At 33.2% G+C, this 20,051-nt stretch overlaps 2 protein-coding genes across 3 annotated transcripts in view; one reads left to right on the top strand and one right to left on the bottom strand.

The window, feature by feature from the left end:
* Positions 1 to 20,051, bottom strand: part of ttv (exostosin glycosyltransferase 1 ttv) — a 441,491-nt gene that overhangs the window by 127,838 nt on the left and 293,602 nt on the right.
* On the top strand, positions 9,934 to 18,889 carry LamC (Lamin C). Of its 2 annotated transcripts, none has more exons than XM_075312972.1 (4): positions 9,934 to 10,509; positions 16,118 to 16,712; positions 16,785 to 17,620; positions 17,697 to 18,889. In XM_075312972.1, exons 1-4 carry the CDS (start codon positions 10,118 to 10,120, stop codon positions 17,779 to 17,781), a joined length of 1,908 nt encoding a protein of 635 aa, XP_075169087.1. In that variant the 5' UTR covers positions 9,934 to 10,117; the 3' UTR covers positions 17,782 to 18,889. The 2 variants fall into 2 exon arrangements, with proteins under 2 accessions (XP_075169087.1, XP_075169088.1); XM_075312973.1 differs by having other exon boundaries at positions 9,935 to 10,509; positions 16,785 to 17,537.

Below are 20,051 nucleotides of genomic sequence, written 5' to 3'. Positions count from 1 at the left end.
CCACGGTTTGAACTTGGGTTTATTTTCACCATAACAGAACGCCTTAGCACACGCAGCCACAAACGCCCTTGAACATAAAGCGTCGAAACGTCAATTCAAATGTCTGTGATAGGATCGTAATACGACACCAAAGAATAATATTCTAACTGCTTCTTGAGATGTTCTTTATTAGTATGGACGAAAAAATAAGAAACGCAGGTTCAAATCTCACCAGCGGCAATTCTTCGTATCAAATATTTTTCTAAAAAAAATATTTTTTTATGTTATCCCTCTGTATCATAGTGTAGACTGTAGGCAACATACCGTTCGAAATTGGAAATTGACATTTCTTTATTGACTATTGGTATTTACGAAAAAGTGCCGGTTTGCTGTGACTTCAAAATAAAAAATTGTTGTGCTTGTATTTTGTGTGTAATCTTGATAAATTGGAGAGGTAAGTGTTTGAGCTTTATTGTAGAATGTTCTTTTTGAACAATTTTTACGCTTTTTTTGTTTTGTTTTTGGTGGCAAATAATGTTTGGCAACACACCCAATTTGTGGGAGTTTCTCTTCAAATAATAAAAATAAATGAAAATAAAAAAATACGTGTATTTTATTTTTGTGTTACCATCTCCAATACAAAAAATCATACAAATCGGAGTTCATGAGTGATAGAGGGTTATACATCCTTTTTTTCAGCATATATTTTCGTATAAATATATTTTTTCTATTAAAAATAAACAAAACATTTTTCGTAATTTGCAAAACTTTCTCCAAAGAACTTCCATGGAAGCAAAAAAGTCAAACGGCATAGGTTCAAATCCCAGCGGGTATGAAATTAATTTTTTTATTAATTTTTTTTACTTTATTATTATTTTTTTTTTGTGAAATTTAATTGTCCAAAATTTGCACTTAAAATAGCTCACTTGCGTACATTCTAACACTTGTCCAAAAGGACTGCATCGGAGGTAAAAATAACACTAGCCAACAGTCATTTTGTGAATTGGTTCTAGCATAATTTTTCTCATTGATTTTGACCTACTAAACACGAAAATGAGTTTTAAAAAATTTTCTGTCGATTGGTTTTCGAGATACAAATTTTTGAACTTTTTTTTTAATTTTTGGAGGTACACTTACAATTTTGAGCATATCTTTCGTCTTCTTTGACCTATTTGATCCTACTACTACTCAAATTAAAGAAAATTGAGCCGTCTACAACTCATTCTCAGAAAAATTTCAAATCGGGTAAGTAGTAAAAATGTGGCAGAAAAAAACCATATAAAAATTCATATAAAATATAAAACACGATGCTAACAGCAATTTTGGTTTTTTTTACGTATAGCTGAAATTTTTACAAAGAAACAAAATCTTACTTAACAAAATCTTACAACAAAATCCTACAACAAATAGCGGACTTATAATTTTTTTGGTAAAAGACCGAAAATACCAAATCACCGGAATTGGAAAAAGATCATTTGGGGATCCCACGACGCGCTTTAGAAGAAATGTTTGTGGACTTGTCCAAATGGACTGTATCGGAATTTGAAAAAAAAAATCAATGGGGAATTCTGGGATGCGCTTTAAAAGAAATGTTTGTGGAACAACTTCAATTTTTTTGCTGGGTAGTTGGGAAATGTCTGATATTTCCATTTCCGACTGTATGAAATAAATGCATACCACACGCAGAGAAGGAATATGATCACCTCAAACATGTTTCAAGAGCAAAATGTTATTTTTGTATGGTGATCATGTAACATGTTTGCCACTAAAATGTTATTTTCTCGTTAAATATAACCTGCTTGCCGAAATCAATTACATGATTTCCGAGAAAATAACATGGTTGCGAAAACCATGTTACATGGTCACCACTCAAAAATAGCATTTTGCTCTTAAAACATGTTTGAGGTGATCATATTCCTTCTCTGGGTGCATATATATCTGATCAGTGTGAAATTCTAAGACGATCTAACGATGTCCGTCTGTCTGTTGTAATAACGATACATCAAGCTATCATGCTGAAATTTTGCATAAACTCGACAATTGCCTACAGGTCAAGTTCCAAGATGAGCTTATCGGTACATATTTCGATATGACCCCCATATAAATCGGACTGTCAATTTGACTTTTTGACACGACGTTATATTTATTTGTAGGAAATTGGAAATCTAAAAGTACTTTAGGGCCTTATGGAAAGTTTTGTATATATCGGTTCATGCTTTGTTATAGCCTCCATATATACCGATCTCCAGATTTGATTTCCCGGGGGCACCGAAAGATTTTCGATATGAAGTGTTGGTAGAGCTTTCTACCCAAACAAGAATTTTTATTATTTGTACTCAAGTTTTTCCGATAAGTTTTAATGGAACTTCGAAAAGTAATCAGGATCTTTCCTATATTTTCGTTATAATTGATGCGTTAGAAAAAATAATAATTTTTCCTTAGCATTCCGCATAAAATTTCCAACAAATCAGAGCAAGCTTGGTGCAATGGTTAGCATTACATCCAATTCCATAAATGAAGAAAAAATTCTGATTCAATCACAAAATTTATTGATTCAATTATTGCTTTTTAATTGAAATTTTTTCAATCGCGAAAATGATCAATGTATCAATCACAGAATTAAGTAGAAAAAAAGGACTTGATTAAAAAATTAATTGATTTCTTCGTCACTTTCAATTATCTTTTTATTGAGGTTATCACTTATTTATTATGTTATTGCTTCTTTATTTATAATTATAATTTTTCCTTTAGGTAATATAATTTTCTTGTAATTTTAAAAAAAGTTTGTATTTTATTATGCACTGAAAAAACAGTGAACCCACCAGGAAGAAAACTTTCGGATAATTTTAGAAAATTTTTAATATTTGTAGAAAATTTTAACTAAACAGTATTACAAACGTTGGCATCACGCTGATATCATAAAAATAAGTAAATATTTTTCGACAAATTCAAGAAAATTTATTAGGCATAACTAAGTTTTTTCACTTGTTAAAGAAAATTTTGTAATTTGAAGGAAAAACTTTTTTTTTGTATTATTATTAAATTTTATTTCAAATTATACATTTCAATAAAATAATGATTGCACCGCGAAGTATACTACTTGTATGCAGGGATAGCAATATAAATATTTATATACTTATACTAATACAATTGCAGAAATTCATTTATTATGTGCATTTTAGCATTTTGGATATAGTGGAGTTCAAAATTGCAAGAATGTCTTTAGTGACATACGAAGTTCATGATGGACTCATTTTTGGTAAAATTTACAAATTGAAAGAAATTCTGAACTATTTTGTGGAAGACACGAATTTAGTTAATCTTTATGCTTCATTTGAGTATATTTTTTTCCTCGGGTTTAGTTAATTTAACTAACGTACACAAAAAATTATTAGAGTAAAGAAAACTTTCTCCAAACATAATAATTCCATGAACTAAAATAAAGTTAAATTGGCTTTAGTGAAACAGAGAGTTCACTTTTTTTTTGAGTGTGGATGTTCCGGTTATACTTAAAGTTGTATTTGTCAACCAATGAAACTAATTATTTCCACATATTTTGTTTAATAAAATGTTATTTTGTTTATTTAATTAAACTGTTAATTTGGGCAAATAATATTTTAATTAAACATTTAAAAACTTTCAATCATTTTCTTAATTAACTTCATTTTTTAATTTGATTAAAAAGTTAATTGTATCAGTTCATGTTTTTATTGGTTAATTTTCGATTGACATTTTATTTGGAAATATTTTTTTCTGTAAATGAGAATAATGTCGCCATAGTTATGAAAATTAGGCGATAAATATGTTATGTTGAATCAGATCCGATACTGTTGATAGTTTCCATATTTTAGAACTCTTATAGAAGATTGCCGAATTGTGTCAAATAGAACTAAGCCCATTCACTAATGCTTCTTTGCTCCCAAACGCGAAAAAAGTTGGTTCGGTAGAACGATATTGGATTTTGTTTGATAAACCTTTGAAATAGTTTACAGGATGTGAAAACAAACAATAAAATCTCATCATAAAAAGAAAAGAAAAAAAACAAAGAAAAAAAATTTTATTTTCTGGCTCCCCATGTTAATTTTTCAAATGAAAACTTTTATTCAGTGTACATGTGTGCAAATAAACAAATATTTTTTTCTCTCCATGCTTTGTATAACCATGTGGCAATCCCAATATAAATAATTATTCTCACATGGCGACTGGTGATGTCTACAATCGATCAATTAACGTTGCAGTTCCGTGAATGCTCAGTGAGTAATCTCAAATTTTGATAGAAACATGCTAGAACATGCAATAAAGAGAATGAAATGCCGAAATATTTCCGATTCTTAACGAAGTGCATTACCGAAAAGATTTTTTTTTTCATTTTCACACGATGATATTCCTATTTATTCGTTTATTCTTACTTCCGCATTCTGTAAGATTTTCTGAATAGTCTATGCTCATTTCTAATTAGGCATGTTCATGGAGGAGAACTTCCATTAGATTCTCTATTCGCCAAGGGGTTATTGATCTTGACTTGTAAATGCGCACTTATCATAGATGAGCAGCAGAGTCGTCAGCAGTAGCGGTGGCCGTGGCAGAGCACAAACATTTGCCAATTGAAACGTTTGCCCTAAAATAAGTCAAGAGTTTTGCTCGTAGTTCACAGTATCTTCTTCGTAGTATATCCATACACAAATGTAGGCATGAAGGCATGACAACCACTGACATTCACACAAACTCAAGTAGTGAATTTGTCTAAATCTCTGTCTAATACGCACAAAAGAAAAGCGAAAGGCTAAGAGTTTGTCGATTTCGAAAACTCGATAAAAGCAGACAAAGTGGAACGCAAAAAGAGCACAAAAAAAAAACTAACAAAACCTTATACACAATGGGATGTTGTTAACACTAAATTGAGTTTTATGAGGGTCATGCGAATTAAAAAAAAAAAACAACAATTGGCATTTTTTTACAGTCAAATTAAGTGTAATAATTAATTAATTTATTGTTTTGAGTTGAATACTCGTTATCGATCGAAAAGTTTTAATTGTATATCCAATACTTTAAAATATTAACAAAAAAAGATAATAAATAACACGAAAAGGTCCCACGAGTTGTCTATTATTATTTATTTTTAATTTCATTTCATATCGAATTTAATGTCTAATCATGCCACAAGGAAATAGTGATGTGGTACAGGCGTTATAACAGAAAGTATTAATCATGTCAAATGTAATGGAAACTCTGGTTTTAAATAATTTTGCGTACATTAGCTAGGGCTTGTATAGGAGCCACCGTGGTTCAATGGTTAGCATGCCCGCCTTGAGTTCGATTCCTGCTACGACCGAACAACAAAAAGTTTTTTAGCGGTGGCTTATCCCACCTCAGTAATGCTGGTGACATTTCTGAGGGTTTCAAAGCTTCTCTAAGTGGTTTCACTGGAATGTGGAACGCCATTCGGACTCGGCTATAAAAAGGAGGTCCCTTGTAATTGAGCTTAACATGGAATCGGGCAGCACTCAGTGATAAGAGAGAAGTTCACCACTGTGGTATCACAATGGACTGAATAGTCTAAGTGAGCCTGATACATCGGGCTGCCACATAATCTAACCTAACCTAGGGCTTGTATAAGGCGTGTTCCCACTATGACAACAAAGCATTCTCGGTTCCAAAGATTTGGTCTTTACTTTAATGATGATGAGGAGAATTGAAGTAAGGACACATTTAGAACACAATTCTCTTTTCAATTTGAGTTTTGCGTACTTGATTTAAATTAAATATTTTTTTCCCACAAAGACAACTTAAATTTTCAAATTCAGACTCGACTGCAAGTATATGCTATGTTTCAAGTAAGAATCGTCTTTAAAATAAAGTGTTAAAATCATCTCCTATTTTTAAACTCTTTTTAGCTTTATAGTCAAGATGCAAAAAGCCAACAAATTTAAAGACGATTTCATAAATTTTGAAGATTTTTTCAAAAGTACTAAAGTCAAATTGACCCTAGAAAACCAAATTTTCTTTCATGTTAGGATAACCAATTTTAAGTCGAATCACTTAACTATTTTATATGCCTCTATACTATATTTAAAATAAATCCGATTTGTGTCACAAAATTTATCTTAGATGCTTGTTGTGAATAGGTCAGTAATAGTATAATGGCGAAGTGTATAAAATATGTAAAAAAATGTAAGATTAAAAATCAATCTATGGCCTAAAACAATCGGGCCGAAAATGGAATGAAAAGCTTGATACAGTTTAAAAAAAAAAATTGGATTTAGCCAATGGACTGTAGATCAGTGTGCTTACACATTAAACAAAGATGGTGAAATCAACATAATTATTGTCTATGTAGATGACTTCTTGTTGGCAAGTTCGAAAGAATCAAGTCTAAATATTATAAAAAAAAAGATAATGAACGAATTTGAGGTAGTAGATAAAGGTCCAGTTGATTATTTCCTAGGGATGGAGATAGAGAGGAAAGAACCAACTGGAGCTTTGAAGTTGTCACAGAAAAATATGATCAGCGAGCTTCTAGAGAACCATAATATGTTGGACACCCGCAAATGTAATACTCTTCTAGATCCTGGAACAAAGTTTAGATCCTGTCAATATTGCACTACTAGCGAGGAAGGAGACACAACCAAATATCAATCACTTATCGGATCGTTGATGTACGCGTCCTGATATCGTGCATGCAGTTAATATATTGTCTCAGCTTAACAAAAATCCTCATTTGAAACATTTAAATGCAGCAAAACTTTTTTACAAATCATATTCTGGGTATATGTTGCCCTGTTAGTTGGATCAGCTATTTCGTACGAGTCAAAGAAACAACAAACTGTTGCACTAAGTAGTGCAGAGGCAGAGTACATGGAAATACCTGCAGCTACGAAAGAAGTAATATAGTTACTTGACAAATTTGTAGAATGAATTAGGATTTCATGATATTGTGAAATCTGCGACAACTATTTATGCACTGAAAAAAATATTGTCTTGAGGCCAACGATTTCGTGTCCTTAAAATACGAATGCGTTTTTTGCTTAGTATAGAGACGCTTTTCTCTGATATAAAGTTTTTTTCCTTGTCCAAAAGACGATCATCTTTTCAATAAAGTCGTTTTTTTTCTTAAAATTAAGTGATTCGACTTAAATATTGGTATCTTAAAATGAAAGAAAAATTTGTTTGGCTAAGGTCAAACTGTCTTTGATAATTGTGAAAAATTCTTTAAAATTAATGTAACCGTCTTTAAATTTGTTGATTTTTTGCATCTTGACAACAAAGTAAAAATTCGTTCGAAATTAGGACTTGTTTTTCAAAACTTTATTTTAAGACGATTTTTACTCTAATTATAGCATAATTTCTATCCTACTTGAAGTCGAGTCTGAATTTAAAAATTAAAGTTTTCGTTAACATGTTTTTATAGGATTTTGGCACCACATCAAAAAAAAGCTGAAAAAAATGAATAAATTAAAATTTGTTTCCTAGAATGAAGTATGCAAAACTCAAATTTAAAAAAGAATTGTGCCTTAAATGTGTCCTTACTTCAATTCTCCGCTTCTTTGGCTCGGAATCAATACCAAAATCATAAATGAAAAGACAAAATCTTTGGAACCGGTCATGTTTTTTTTTTCAGTGTGGAGATAATTTGAGTGCTCAAAAATTAGTTCGGAACGCGAGGCCGTTCATCATGTCAGGGAGGTCCATGAAAGTGGAGATATTAAATTGGTATTTACACCCTCCACCGAAAACACGGTGGATATCTTAACAAAAATCCTGAAACCACTTCCGCAGAAAAAGTTTACAAGGAAACTTGGTATTGAAGAATTTTCATTAAGGGATGGTGTTGAAATTAAATAATGAAAATAACTTGTCAAACTTTTTATTTTAAATCTAGTTATCATAGATTCATATGAGCACAATTTTCCATACAAGCTGTTTAACAACAACAACCAATTGTTCTCATTTGATTCTCTTGCAGTGTTGTTTTAATATCTTTCGTCAACTCTCTCGGTTTTCAGTTCTATTTATTTCTTACCCTCTCTCTCTCCCTCTCTGAATAAGATATGGCAACATATATATGCACCCAGAGAAGGAATATGATCACCTCAAATATGTGTCAAGAGCAAAATTTTATTTTTGGATGGTGACCATGTAACATGTTTTTCGCAAAAATGTTTTTTTCGCCATAACATGCTTTCCGAATCTAGATATATAATTTCTGAGAAAATAATATGGTTGGGGCGAACATGTTACATGGTCACCATCCGAAAATAACATTTTGCTCTTGAAACATATTTGAGGTGATCATATTCCTTCTCTGGGTGCATATATATGTTGCGATATCTTATGAATGCTTTCGTTTTGGCTATGCGCTTGGCATGTTAATGACGCTTCCCTAAAAATTTGATATGCTTAAGTCTAAATATTATTTAATTTGAATATTAAAAATACTCAGAAAAGAGAGGGAAAAAGAGAATAGACATTTGGAAAAACCTGAGAATGTGTTTTTGCCTTGAGAAGAACATTTTATGAATAATATGAGTTTTGTTTACCTTCACTGTTAGAAAAATATGTTTTTCATATGTTCCGATATAAACAAAATGTGTTTCGGGCACAATTTTTAAACACAATATATTTAAGTGCAAACATGTAATGTTCCTAAACTAACTCTAAATGTTTGGGACACATATGTTAGTATGTTAGAATATATTATGTTTGGGGCATGAATGTTTCATAAAAATAATATGTGTGAATGTAAACATATATACATTTACAAATTTCGAGTAAACATATATATATGTTGTGATATTTTATTCAGAGAGCGACAGAGAGAGAGAGAGAGAGAGAGAGTATAGAGAAAGAAATAGAGATGGAAGCCGGGAGGGTTGACGAAAGATATCAACATAACACAGCGAGAGAATCAAAAGAGCAACTTATGTGAAACCGCTTGTATGTTGTTTCGGAAAACTGTTTTATGATAAGGCCAAAAATTTGATATGCTTAAGTCTAAATATTATTTAATTTGAATATTAGAATGAATATTCGGAATAAAGAGAATAGACATTTAAGAGTCCTGCACGTTTACGTTTTATACAGGTAAATGACGTTTTCGACGTTTTTGAATGTCGAAAACCTAAAAATGCCATTCGGACAATCTCTGTATATGAATAATGACCAAAATGTTACGCTTGTCTATAATAGAACAATTTTTCACTCGTGCGGGAAATATGTTCTACGCATATGACTACATTGAATTTTAGATGACATTATCCCAATGTGCAGATACATTGGTAACACCATTTAGTAGATGATTTTAGGTTAAGGTAAATAAACTAAATTCTTTGGCATAGAGATTGCCTTGTTGTACTTGCGAAAGTGCTACCAAGATATCTGTAACAATGAAGAGAAATATGAAGAAATAGCGCCAACAAACATCAGAAAAATACTCAGTGACTGTGGATAGTGATGGTTCTTCCAAGAGTTGGTGGTAAAGGGTGTGTGTGTGTGTGTGAAGGTCCAAAAGCAATTGGTATCGAGGAAATGGCAACTAGTCACAGAAGCAATAAATTAACTAGCACGAATGAAAGAAGCTAAACAAACGTCAGCAGAAGAAAGCTATGGCGCAAAGAGCGCAGACAAATAGAACCTCAACTATGACAATTGCTGGTGCGAGCGAGGGCAAAGTAGTGCTGGCAAATACACTACTAGCAAACGAAAGAGCTAAATTGAGACAAACTGCTTTGAACAACTAACCAACCAACACATTAAGAACAACTAACAAGCAAGTGAGCACAATATCAACCAACGTCAAATTTCAGCCGGGAGAGCTTACAAACACTACAGCCACTGCAAAAAACCAAGGCAAACAACAACAAACTCCGCTGCTACAACAGCAACGACGACTGATTTCGTGAACAAATCGATGTTGCTGATGATGATTTCATTTTGAATGCCGCTAAGGTTAAATGTTTAGTTGAATTTTTGAAGTCCAAGCAAACAGACGTGTTCCCTAATTCTATTTAAAAAGAAATATATTGAAAAAATTCACTTGGAAGAAGAGATAGAAAAACAAATAAAAAAAGATATTAATTAAAACAATTCAGAATAAAAAAATAAATACACTTGTACTTAAACTCAAGTAACAAAACCGAAAATGTCTCAGAAACGAGTTACAATGTCCACAACACGCGTTTCTCGCGCCTCCAATTCCACACCACAAGGTGGAAACAGATTAGGGGCTGCCAGCCCTACCAGTCCCACACGCACCAGCCGTCTCCAGGAGAAGGAGGAATTGCAACACTTAAACGATCGTCTGGCCTGCTACATTGATCGTATGCGACACTTGGAAAATGAAAACAATCGTTTGACCCAAGAACTCCAAATGGCCCAAGACAATGTAACCCGCGAGGTGTCCAACATTAAAGCCCTGTACGAAAAGGAGTTAGCTGCTGCTCGCAAATTGCTGGATGACACCTCCAGAGAAAAGGCCAAATTGGAAATTGACATTAAACGTTTGTGGGAGGAGAATGATGAATTGAAGCAAAAGTACGTATGAAGATTTTGATTTGTTGAAATGGTGAAATTACTAACATTTCTCATTGAAATCTTTTATGAGGGCTGTAGAAGACAGTGATCTAATATTCGATCTTACGAAAAACAAGTGACAATAGAGAATAGGCGGCAAAACAAGTGTAATTATAAATACCGGAAAGGGGCTGACGACCTTCCCTATTTTCATGGTGATTAAACATTTACATCTTGTTTGTTATGAAGGGCCTTCATTTGAAATTATCCACCCACAAGTTTTTGTGTTTACATCCACTATACAGCTCACATTGGATGTCAATCTTAAAAAAAGGCCATATGTTCCATTTGTGTAGGGCCAAGGGCCTTCGCACTGACGTGTCATAGCCATGGCTGTCAAGTTTATGGAAATATAGTTCAGTAAATGATGTCATGCCTTTATTCGTTGTGTTTTGTTACACGATTTGCAAGTTGTAGCGGCGTCAATGGCGTCGGTGGCATTATTGTCGGCATCTCTTCATCACATAAAGAGTAAAGAAAACATAACAACAGCTACATAGCCAGTCAGTCAGTCAGCCAAAGTCTTTCCAAAATAACAAATGTTCAGCTAAAAACATTGCCAATGATGTCATTCGTTATTTTTTTATACATTTTTTTGGTGTGAGCGAGTTGGGTAAGCTTTTTGTTTTCTTATGACTGTTTCGTCGGTTCGTCGTTTATTCTCATGAAACGCAACAGCAAAAACTTCACACTTTTCTCTACACGAATTCCAAATTCTCCGTATGAGAGTATTTTTTGTATGTATAAGTGTGTATAGACAAAAGTGAGGTGTAATAAAAACAATAATAGAGGTGGTTAGCTAAACAAAATGCAATAGGAAAATTAAATAACATCAACACCTAGAGGTGGGGTAGGAGAGGGCTGAGTGAAAAGCCATCAGGGTGAAGAACGCCAACCACTCACATATGTTTTTTGTTGATGTTTCTCTAGAAATACACACATGTACCCGTCTTTATTCTATGCAACTATTTTTGTTTACATTGCGAATCCAGAGTTGCCACATCGAATTAAACACCAAACAGAAATATCGTCTGATAAATATATTACAGATGTTTTGATTTATTGAAAGCGTGTAATGGCAAGAATTGGGGTTAGAAACTCGATACTATACCAAATATCGCTGAATTGTTCTGGCGATGTTTGTGAGTATTTTTTTTTTTAATTTGTCCATATTTTTTTCACGTATAATATGACAATTCTAAAAATACCCAATAAATATTGGGCTTAGCTTCTTTGATTAGATTTTAGCTTTTTATTTAGTTTTTAAAAATAATTTAATTTTTATAAATAGAAATTACTTTACATAGCATATTGTGGCAGTGTTGTGAGAGAGTTCTAGATTAGCGGTACATTAATTTCCCCTATCTATCTAAGTTACAGATATTCAAACTTATACCATCCAGTTAAAATAAATTAAAATTACCTTCTTTTTAATTTAAAAATATTATTATATTTCAATTAATTTAACTTGTATGGTTTAGAATAGATAAAAGGCTATTATTGCAATTTAATTTATTGTTCCTTGTTAATTTCTATAAAATTTTATTAATTTAATTGAAAAAAAATTATCATAAATTTGTTTAATTCAATTTATTTAATATTTACTTTATTCATTTATTCCAATATAATTTAATTATCTGTATTTTATTTAACTTAAATTTGTTTAATTTTGTTTCACTTGCACCTTACTTTAAATTAAGCTTATTGAGATTTTAGTGAATTGATATAGCACTTAATATTTCCTAGTTATTCACACTCTAGATCAATATAGAATATACCCAACCTGAACTTAGTTTTAGTAAGAATATCCTCGCCAAAACATCTTTGTGTTTATCCTGTCAAAAATTATCGTATGTGTCGTTTACCCTTTGACATCCTATTCCGAGTATATTTCATTTTAAAATATTCTACCAATTTCTAACTAAATTCGTTGATTTCAATAAAATTCCAAAAAGCTGAAATGATGACACAGATAACTTCAATATTTTTTCATCCAAAAATAAACAAAAATCCGAATAATTTAAGACTAAAACACAACAAAGACCTGTTTTCCAAAGTAAACCTCTTCACAATTCCTTAGACACTGGGTATTGATGGTGGTCATTTAACTTTGAAGGCCATACAAATAAAACCTTTTCAATAATTCTAACAATAAAAGCGATTAAGCCAGCTACACCACAAACCCTCATTGTACAAAGGGACGTATGAGTATCCCCGTAAAGTATAATACATGCTGGTCCAAGGTTGCGTGAGTGTGTGTAAGTGTGGTGTATACGTTATTGTATTCTTTTAAAAGCTACGATGATGTCAGTCTTATGAAAATAAACAATAAAAGCCAAAACAGTCTATATTACATTGAGGCCTTACATCGACGCAATATACCCCTCCTCCCTCTACTAACGCATATAAATAACAATCGACGAAAAACCAAAGAACATGAATGAACATTCATTTGTGAATAAATAATGAGCTCATGCCGACAGGCAGAAATGTTTACATTCTCTTATGAATATGCGTATATACGTAGCTACAGCCAACTGTGGATTCTTTCGAGTGTAAAACTCTCAGAGAGTCTCTCTGTATGTGTGTGTGTGTGTGTTTGTGTCTATAAAAACCCATTACAAAATCATCATGGATAAATATTATGATGATGGGTTAAATCAACAGCTCTTCATTACAACCATGTCCATATATTTTGCAAATGTATGGTAATATACCCCCTCCAGTTAAAATCACCCTTTGTGTTCGAGGAGAGTGATTTGATTGTATATGGCGATCAAACTATTCAAGCCTAAACTCAATCATTTTATGCAAATACACACACACAAACAAATATTTAGATTATCAACTACTGCATAGCTTTATAGAGACATTAGCTTTTATCTCCTGGCATGAGATGAGCAAAAATTTCATTTTGTTTCTCTTTGTGTGTATATATTTAGCATTGACTTTTTATTGTTGTTTTCCTAGCCTGCCGGCATGGAAACGCACATGACTTTATGTATGGTCAAAACAACAACAACACGCCAATAACCTTGAATTAGATGATGTTTGCGTTGTCAATGTGGGGAGCAGGGACATCGAAATACTTTCATATCTTTTTAAATAGTTCTATTTTTTGTTCCATGACAAAAAAATGTATATAATTTATAAATAGGGAAGACCAAACAAAAATACTATGGCAAATAATTAATAACCAGCACTTAACCCATTGTAGGGGAAGAGATTCTGAGATGAGTGTCCAAACGATTGTATTCCTTTCAAATTGAAATACCTAAAATTGAAATAATTATTGATATTTTATTTAATTAACTCAAATAAGTTTCTTTTAGGGGGGATATACATTTAATTTATGACTTAGCCCTTAGAGATACTATAGAATATGATAATAATATCATTGAAATTATTGTAATGTTAACCGTTGATTAGCTTCGACTGGCCCCAAAACCTTAATAACTGACTCATTTAACAGCTCTCTTCACTCTTTGTGGATGGAAACCCCCCAAATGGGGTATTGGTATAATTTTAGTAGAGAAATTCAAAACATTATTTGCCTAGTCATATTTCACGAATTGAATGAATTCTATACCTCTAGCAAGAGAATATTTGAAAGATAATCGTAAAGCTTTACTCATCGAGTGACTTAGTTGATTGCAATATTCAAAGGTGATTTTAGCATATACATATTTAGATTGAAATTGCCCAAAAGTACAAAATTTAGATTTTATGGAGGGATATTTGAATCAGTTAAGTTTCTAACTGGTATGGGGATATTTAGACAGAACGACAGCCATGTCCGTATGCATATTTAAAAGTTCATTATTTAACCTTGGACTTACGAAGCTGCATCGAAAATTGAGGTTATAGACATATCAGGTTTTTTGTATTATTAACTTGTGTAAATATAAGGTCGTCTCCTTATAATTAGCAAAACCCATCTAGTGGATCGATACTGATACTGTACTCGAATTTTGGTTTTTGCCAAAAACAAGTTTAAGTGATCCTCAAACCGGGGAACCAATAAACGATTTTGTTGCCATTTTATAAAATTTCGTTCAATTTTGTTCTATTTTTTCATCTCCTCATGCCATGTTAACCGACTTTTCAGTTTTGGTATAAGACGGCTCTGTCAATATTAGGCACTATATTAAATTCATCCCAAAACGAGTTTTTTTTTTGGTGTCATCGAAAATTAAAAAAAAAAATCCAGGGTGTTTCGGATGTTCAAGTTATCTGTTTGACATCAAGCTGTAAAATAGAATTGAAAATTATTGTGATCATACCACATAATGATGTAGGGTATAATGAGGCGATAATTAGTGATCCACTGATCAACCGCCAATTTCGTTGAAAGCAGATATTAATCAATGTGAAAATGAAACACCAAAACTATGCAAACAAGATTTATTTATATTTTATGATCCAATAGGATTTCCCACACATATTTCAATAAAAAATAAAAGCATAATAAAATTTGCAAAAATATATAGCCATTTGACAAATATTTTTAAAAATAAAAATATATTATTGTAGCCCTGAGTATTTTTCCTATACGCACAAATTTTGAAGAGAATCCCACAAATCAAACATCAAATAATTCCGCCCCACAAATAAAAAAAAAGTAAAAATATGCAAAAAAAGAAATATCAGAGAAATTATGATGATGAGTTTTGTTTTAGACAAAAATGTTTTTGTGGTTGTTCGCTAAATTTACGCGCCTAATCGATTGGTTGAGTGGTACAGTCAACGCCTTATCGTGTGCAAAATAAAACGAAGAGAAAATATGCGGCAAAATTCCCTCGTTAGAAAATAAAAATCTTCCTATCGCAATCGAGAATAACAAGTGTAGGGTGTTTTTAAGCAGCAGAACATCATAAATTACTTGTCATATGAAAATAGATTAACGAAATACAAACACTTATGGCTGACTTGTGAAAAAATATCCATTAATTTTCACCTTATACATAAGGGGCAGGGGAAGCACAATGATCATTAGGCAGATCATTAGGGTTGACACCAGTCATTTGCTATGACAAGGAAACTTGATGATAATTTTTTAAACAATTGTCTCTTTTTTTGTGCTTTTCAAAAAAGGTAATTTTCTCTTCCTCATATATTAGAGATGAGCTGGAAAAATATTGAAAAATTATTCAAATTTTGTAAGATATCTATTTTAACACCTTTTCCCCTTGCCCCTTGCAAGGGCCATTGTTAAGTCAATCATGCTAATGATTTTATTCAATATTTTACCATCAATGGCTGATTATTGTAAAGCAAAACAAGTTTCTAGAAACATTAGAGCACAACTTTTTTTATGTTTTGCTGTGGTATTTCAAATTTGAAGCTGACGTCATTTTGCCCTCACAATCTAAATTGGGAATGGATTCATTTTAAAAACCAGCTTAACCAAAACACAAAACAACAACACATGGTTACCAAAAACACAAAACAAAACAAAATCTCACCACATCATTAGCATATCAGAAATTGTATTTTTATGGACTAATTTAAATAATATTTTTGGGTTTTGGTGACATATTTCTAATTTTTCTCCTCATTTCTTTCGTAGATTGGAAAAGAAAACTAAAGAATGTGCCGTGGCTGAAAACAGTGCCCGCGTCTATGAGAGTCGCTTCAATGAGATCAATGGCAAATACAATCAAGCTTTGGCCGATCGCAAAAAGGCCGATGACTTGGCCAAGGAATTGGCTGCCGAAAATGCCCGCCTTTTGAAACAATTGGAAGATTTACGCAAACAACTTGAGGCCGAAACTTTGGCCCGTGTCGACTTGGAAAATCAAAACCAGAGCTTGCGTGAAGAGCTTAGCTTCAAGGATCAAATTCATGTTCGCGAACTCACTGAGACCCGTTCTCGTCGTCAAATTGAGATTAGTGAATTGGATGGTCGCTTGTCCAAGGAGTATGAGGCTAAATTGCAACAATCCCTTCAGGAATTGCGAGACCAATACGAGTCGCAAATGCGTGCAAATCGTGAAGAGATCGAGTTGTTGTACGACAATGAGATCAAGAATCTCCAGGCTGCTGCCAATCGTGCTAATAATGCTTCAGCCCATGTCCATGAAGAGTTGAGAATGATGCGCACCAAGATCGATGGCATGAACAATAAGATCCAAGACTTGGAAGCCACCAATTCGGCTTTGAATGTAAGTGGTGGCCAAAGAAATGATAAAGGCCTGAAGGCTAAAGTGTTGTTTTGTTTTTTGTTTTTATTCTAGGCCCGTATCCGTGAACTTGAAGATTTATTGGATAGCGAACGTGCTCGCCATAACCAATATGTGGCCTCTTTGGAAGCTGAATTGCAACGCATGCGTGATGAAATGGCCCAACAATTACAGGAATACCAAGATCTCATGGATATCAAGGTCTCCTTGGATCTGGAAATTGCTGCCTACGACAAATTGTTGGGTGGTGAGGAGAGACGTCTCAATATCACTTCTCCCGATCGTAGCTCAAGCTCTCGCAATACCTCGCAAGTTGACTCGGGCTATTCCAATGGTACCCATTTGTCTGTAAGCTCCAGTTCAGCCTATCGCACTTCAGGTCGTGTGACCCCTAGTGGTCGTCGTTCCGCCACACCCGGTGCCAGTGCCGGTGGTAGTGCTGTCAAACGCCGTCGTACTGTAATCGATGAATCCGAAGACCGTAGATTAGCCGATTTCACAGTCAATTCTGCCGCCAAGGGTGATCTACAAATCTTGGAAGCCGATAGCGAAGGTCGCTACATTAAATTGCACAACAAAGGTACCGATGAAATCAATCTAACCGGATGGCAATTGACCCGCATTGCTGGCGATGAAGAGTTGGCCTTCAAATTCACCCGTGGCACCAAAGTAACAGCCGGTCAAACAGTGACCATTTGGTCTGTGGATGCTGGAGCCACCCATGATCCACCCACCAATATGGTCATGAAGAAGAAATGGCCCGTGGCCGATTCCATGCGCAGCATTTTGTCCAATGCCGACAAAGAGGTGAGATTACTCTCGATTTACAACACTTGTAGCAAATGTAAAATTTGTCGTCACTGTCACCATCTTGAGTTTGCCTTAGATCAGTTATGTCAACTGAAATCCTTGCACACGATTTAGTTAAATTGAATGTCCTTTTTTATCTCTCTTCTTCGTTTGCAGGATGTTGCCAGCTACGAGCGTGTCCGTTCTAACATTTCCAGCCATGCCTCGAGGCATAGGCAAACCAGCAGTGGCTTCACGCTAGGATCCGGCAGTACCTCCACCGGTGTGAGAAGTCTATTCTCCTTGCTCTTCTAAAGAGTCGAGAGATTAGAGCAATCACATTCGCCAGGATTATGCATCAAGAACAAATACACAAAGAAAACAAAATAAGAAGATATCAAATTAAATCATCCATAGACACTTAAGCAAGAACATTTAAACCAGAACTTATACCCATCCATAGGGAAATGTCAATGGAAGCTAGGAAATGGACGGACGGACGGACGGACGAACGGAACAATACTACACATACAAATGTAAATGCACTCACGAACGGACGGACGGACGTACGACCAAAAGCATATCAGTGTCAATCAAAATGGATAGCTGGTGGTGTAAGGGGCGGTAGCCTCTCATATGCACACCACCATTTACATCCACTCTCGTATACATTTAGGAATCCTTCGAGGGATGTCCTACCACTGTTTTTCTCAGTTACATACATATCATGAGACTTTTTTTCTACTATTTTCCTCCTAATGTTTAGCTTTTTTTCGTATATTTTTTTTTTTTTTTTTGGAAAGCTTAAAAATTTATTTTTTTTATATTAAAATTAATATTAATTTGTAATGTTAACAAAAAACAACACACACACACAAACAACACACGTAAAGGATACTGGGTATTCTTTGAGAAGACGTAAGTATAAATAAATGAGTCTTTTTTTTTAATTTTAAATAATTTTATCATAAAGAGTTAAAAAAAAAAAACAAACACACAGAAAAACTTATTTGTAGTTTTTTTTCTATTGCCCGCTTTTTGTGAATGATTCCTAAACACTTTAGTATTTATAAATTTAAACAAACAAAACGGAATATGTCCAAATCTCACAAAAACCAACTCTGGTGCACTCAGGCAGGGATGGGCCATACAAAATAGGAGCCAGAGAATGCCTTAATGTTTTTGTTGTACTTAGTCATAAGGCTTTATAATAAGGAAGCCTAGGAGGACATTACGCTCCCAAATTATGGCAGCCTTTTAGGCCAAACACTATATGAAATCCAAATAGAAATTCAATTGTATTCAGAATGTATTTGCATTTAAATGTTCAAAAGCAACAACAACTGTTATAATAAATGTATCTGCACTAAGATGTTTGAAGTGTTATAAATGGCATCCAGTATAACAGTTAAGAGCCAGCATATTTAAAACATCCTTTAATTATAAACATTACATATATATATATATATATATGTGTACAATAAACAAAATATATATTTAAAAAAAAAATACATATTGATTGGAATAAACAACAAAAAACACATACACATTGTTTCATTATAGAGTTGAATAAACACACACTGTAGCAATTAGCCTAGCTACAGTGGTGTGCATCCATAAGTGCACTTGTGTATCAAACATAATTCTAAAACGCATAGCAAGATATAAAATAAATATAATAATTTACATTAATAACGAAATAATTCGTATACAAATTTTTTTTATTGAACTTAAAAAATATATTATAATAAATAGGCACAAGGGAAAAAAGTTAAATTTGGTTATTAAAAAATGATTGTAGTATTTGCTTAAATTGGAATGTGTTGCTTATTAAGTGAATATTGGTGGGAAAATTATTCCAAAGACTTATTTTACTGACTAGGAATTGATACTCCGATGTGGCATACTTGTAACGCAGTTGAGTTATCTTCTTCCTGCGATTTGATCGAGAAGATTGTAGTCTCCCATAAAGATAGATAGGTTAACCGGAATACATAATTCTTGGAAAAAATACAAGACAGGAAGCTGTTGAAACTATGTCCGTGAAGTTAAAGTTAACTTTATCTTAGCGGAGACAAAACCCGAGCTATGTTCACTTTGTACAAAACTTCAGCTAAATAATGAACATAGCTCAATTACGTAGGAAGGAAAAATGAATATTAAATAAAATTATTAATTTTTAATGCGAAACATCCTGTATGTAAACGAAGCTAAAGCAATTTAATAGAAATATGTATAAAGTGCTGGAAAAAATACAAAGATTTATTGAAAATCCCACATAGTCAGCGAAAATTGGACTATAAAACTGAAAGCTAAAATTTAGAATTTAGGTCACTTTGCCAAAAATCGGCATGGGGGGGATATACCAAGTAGTGGTGGAGACAGCTCTCCCCGAGTAGAATACGAATCTGAAATCAGATTATTCAATTGGTTAACAGTTTTTGAGAAATTTCGGTCTTAAGTTGAAATTCAGATTTTGGGCCGATTTTAGTATTTGGGCCACTGTGCCAAAAATCGGCATGGGGGGGATAT

Source organism: Haematobia irritans, chromosome 5, assembly GCF_050003625.1.
Source record: "Haematobia irritans isolate KBUSLIRL chromosome 5, ASM5000362v1, whole genome shotgun sequence".
NCBI classification, from domain to species: domain Eukaryota; kingdom Metazoa; phylum Arthropoda; class Insecta; order Diptera; family Muscidae; genus Haematobia; species Haematobia irritans.
Note: the sequence above shows the minus strand (reverse complement) of the source record. Positions and strands in the feature narration are given on the sequence as shown.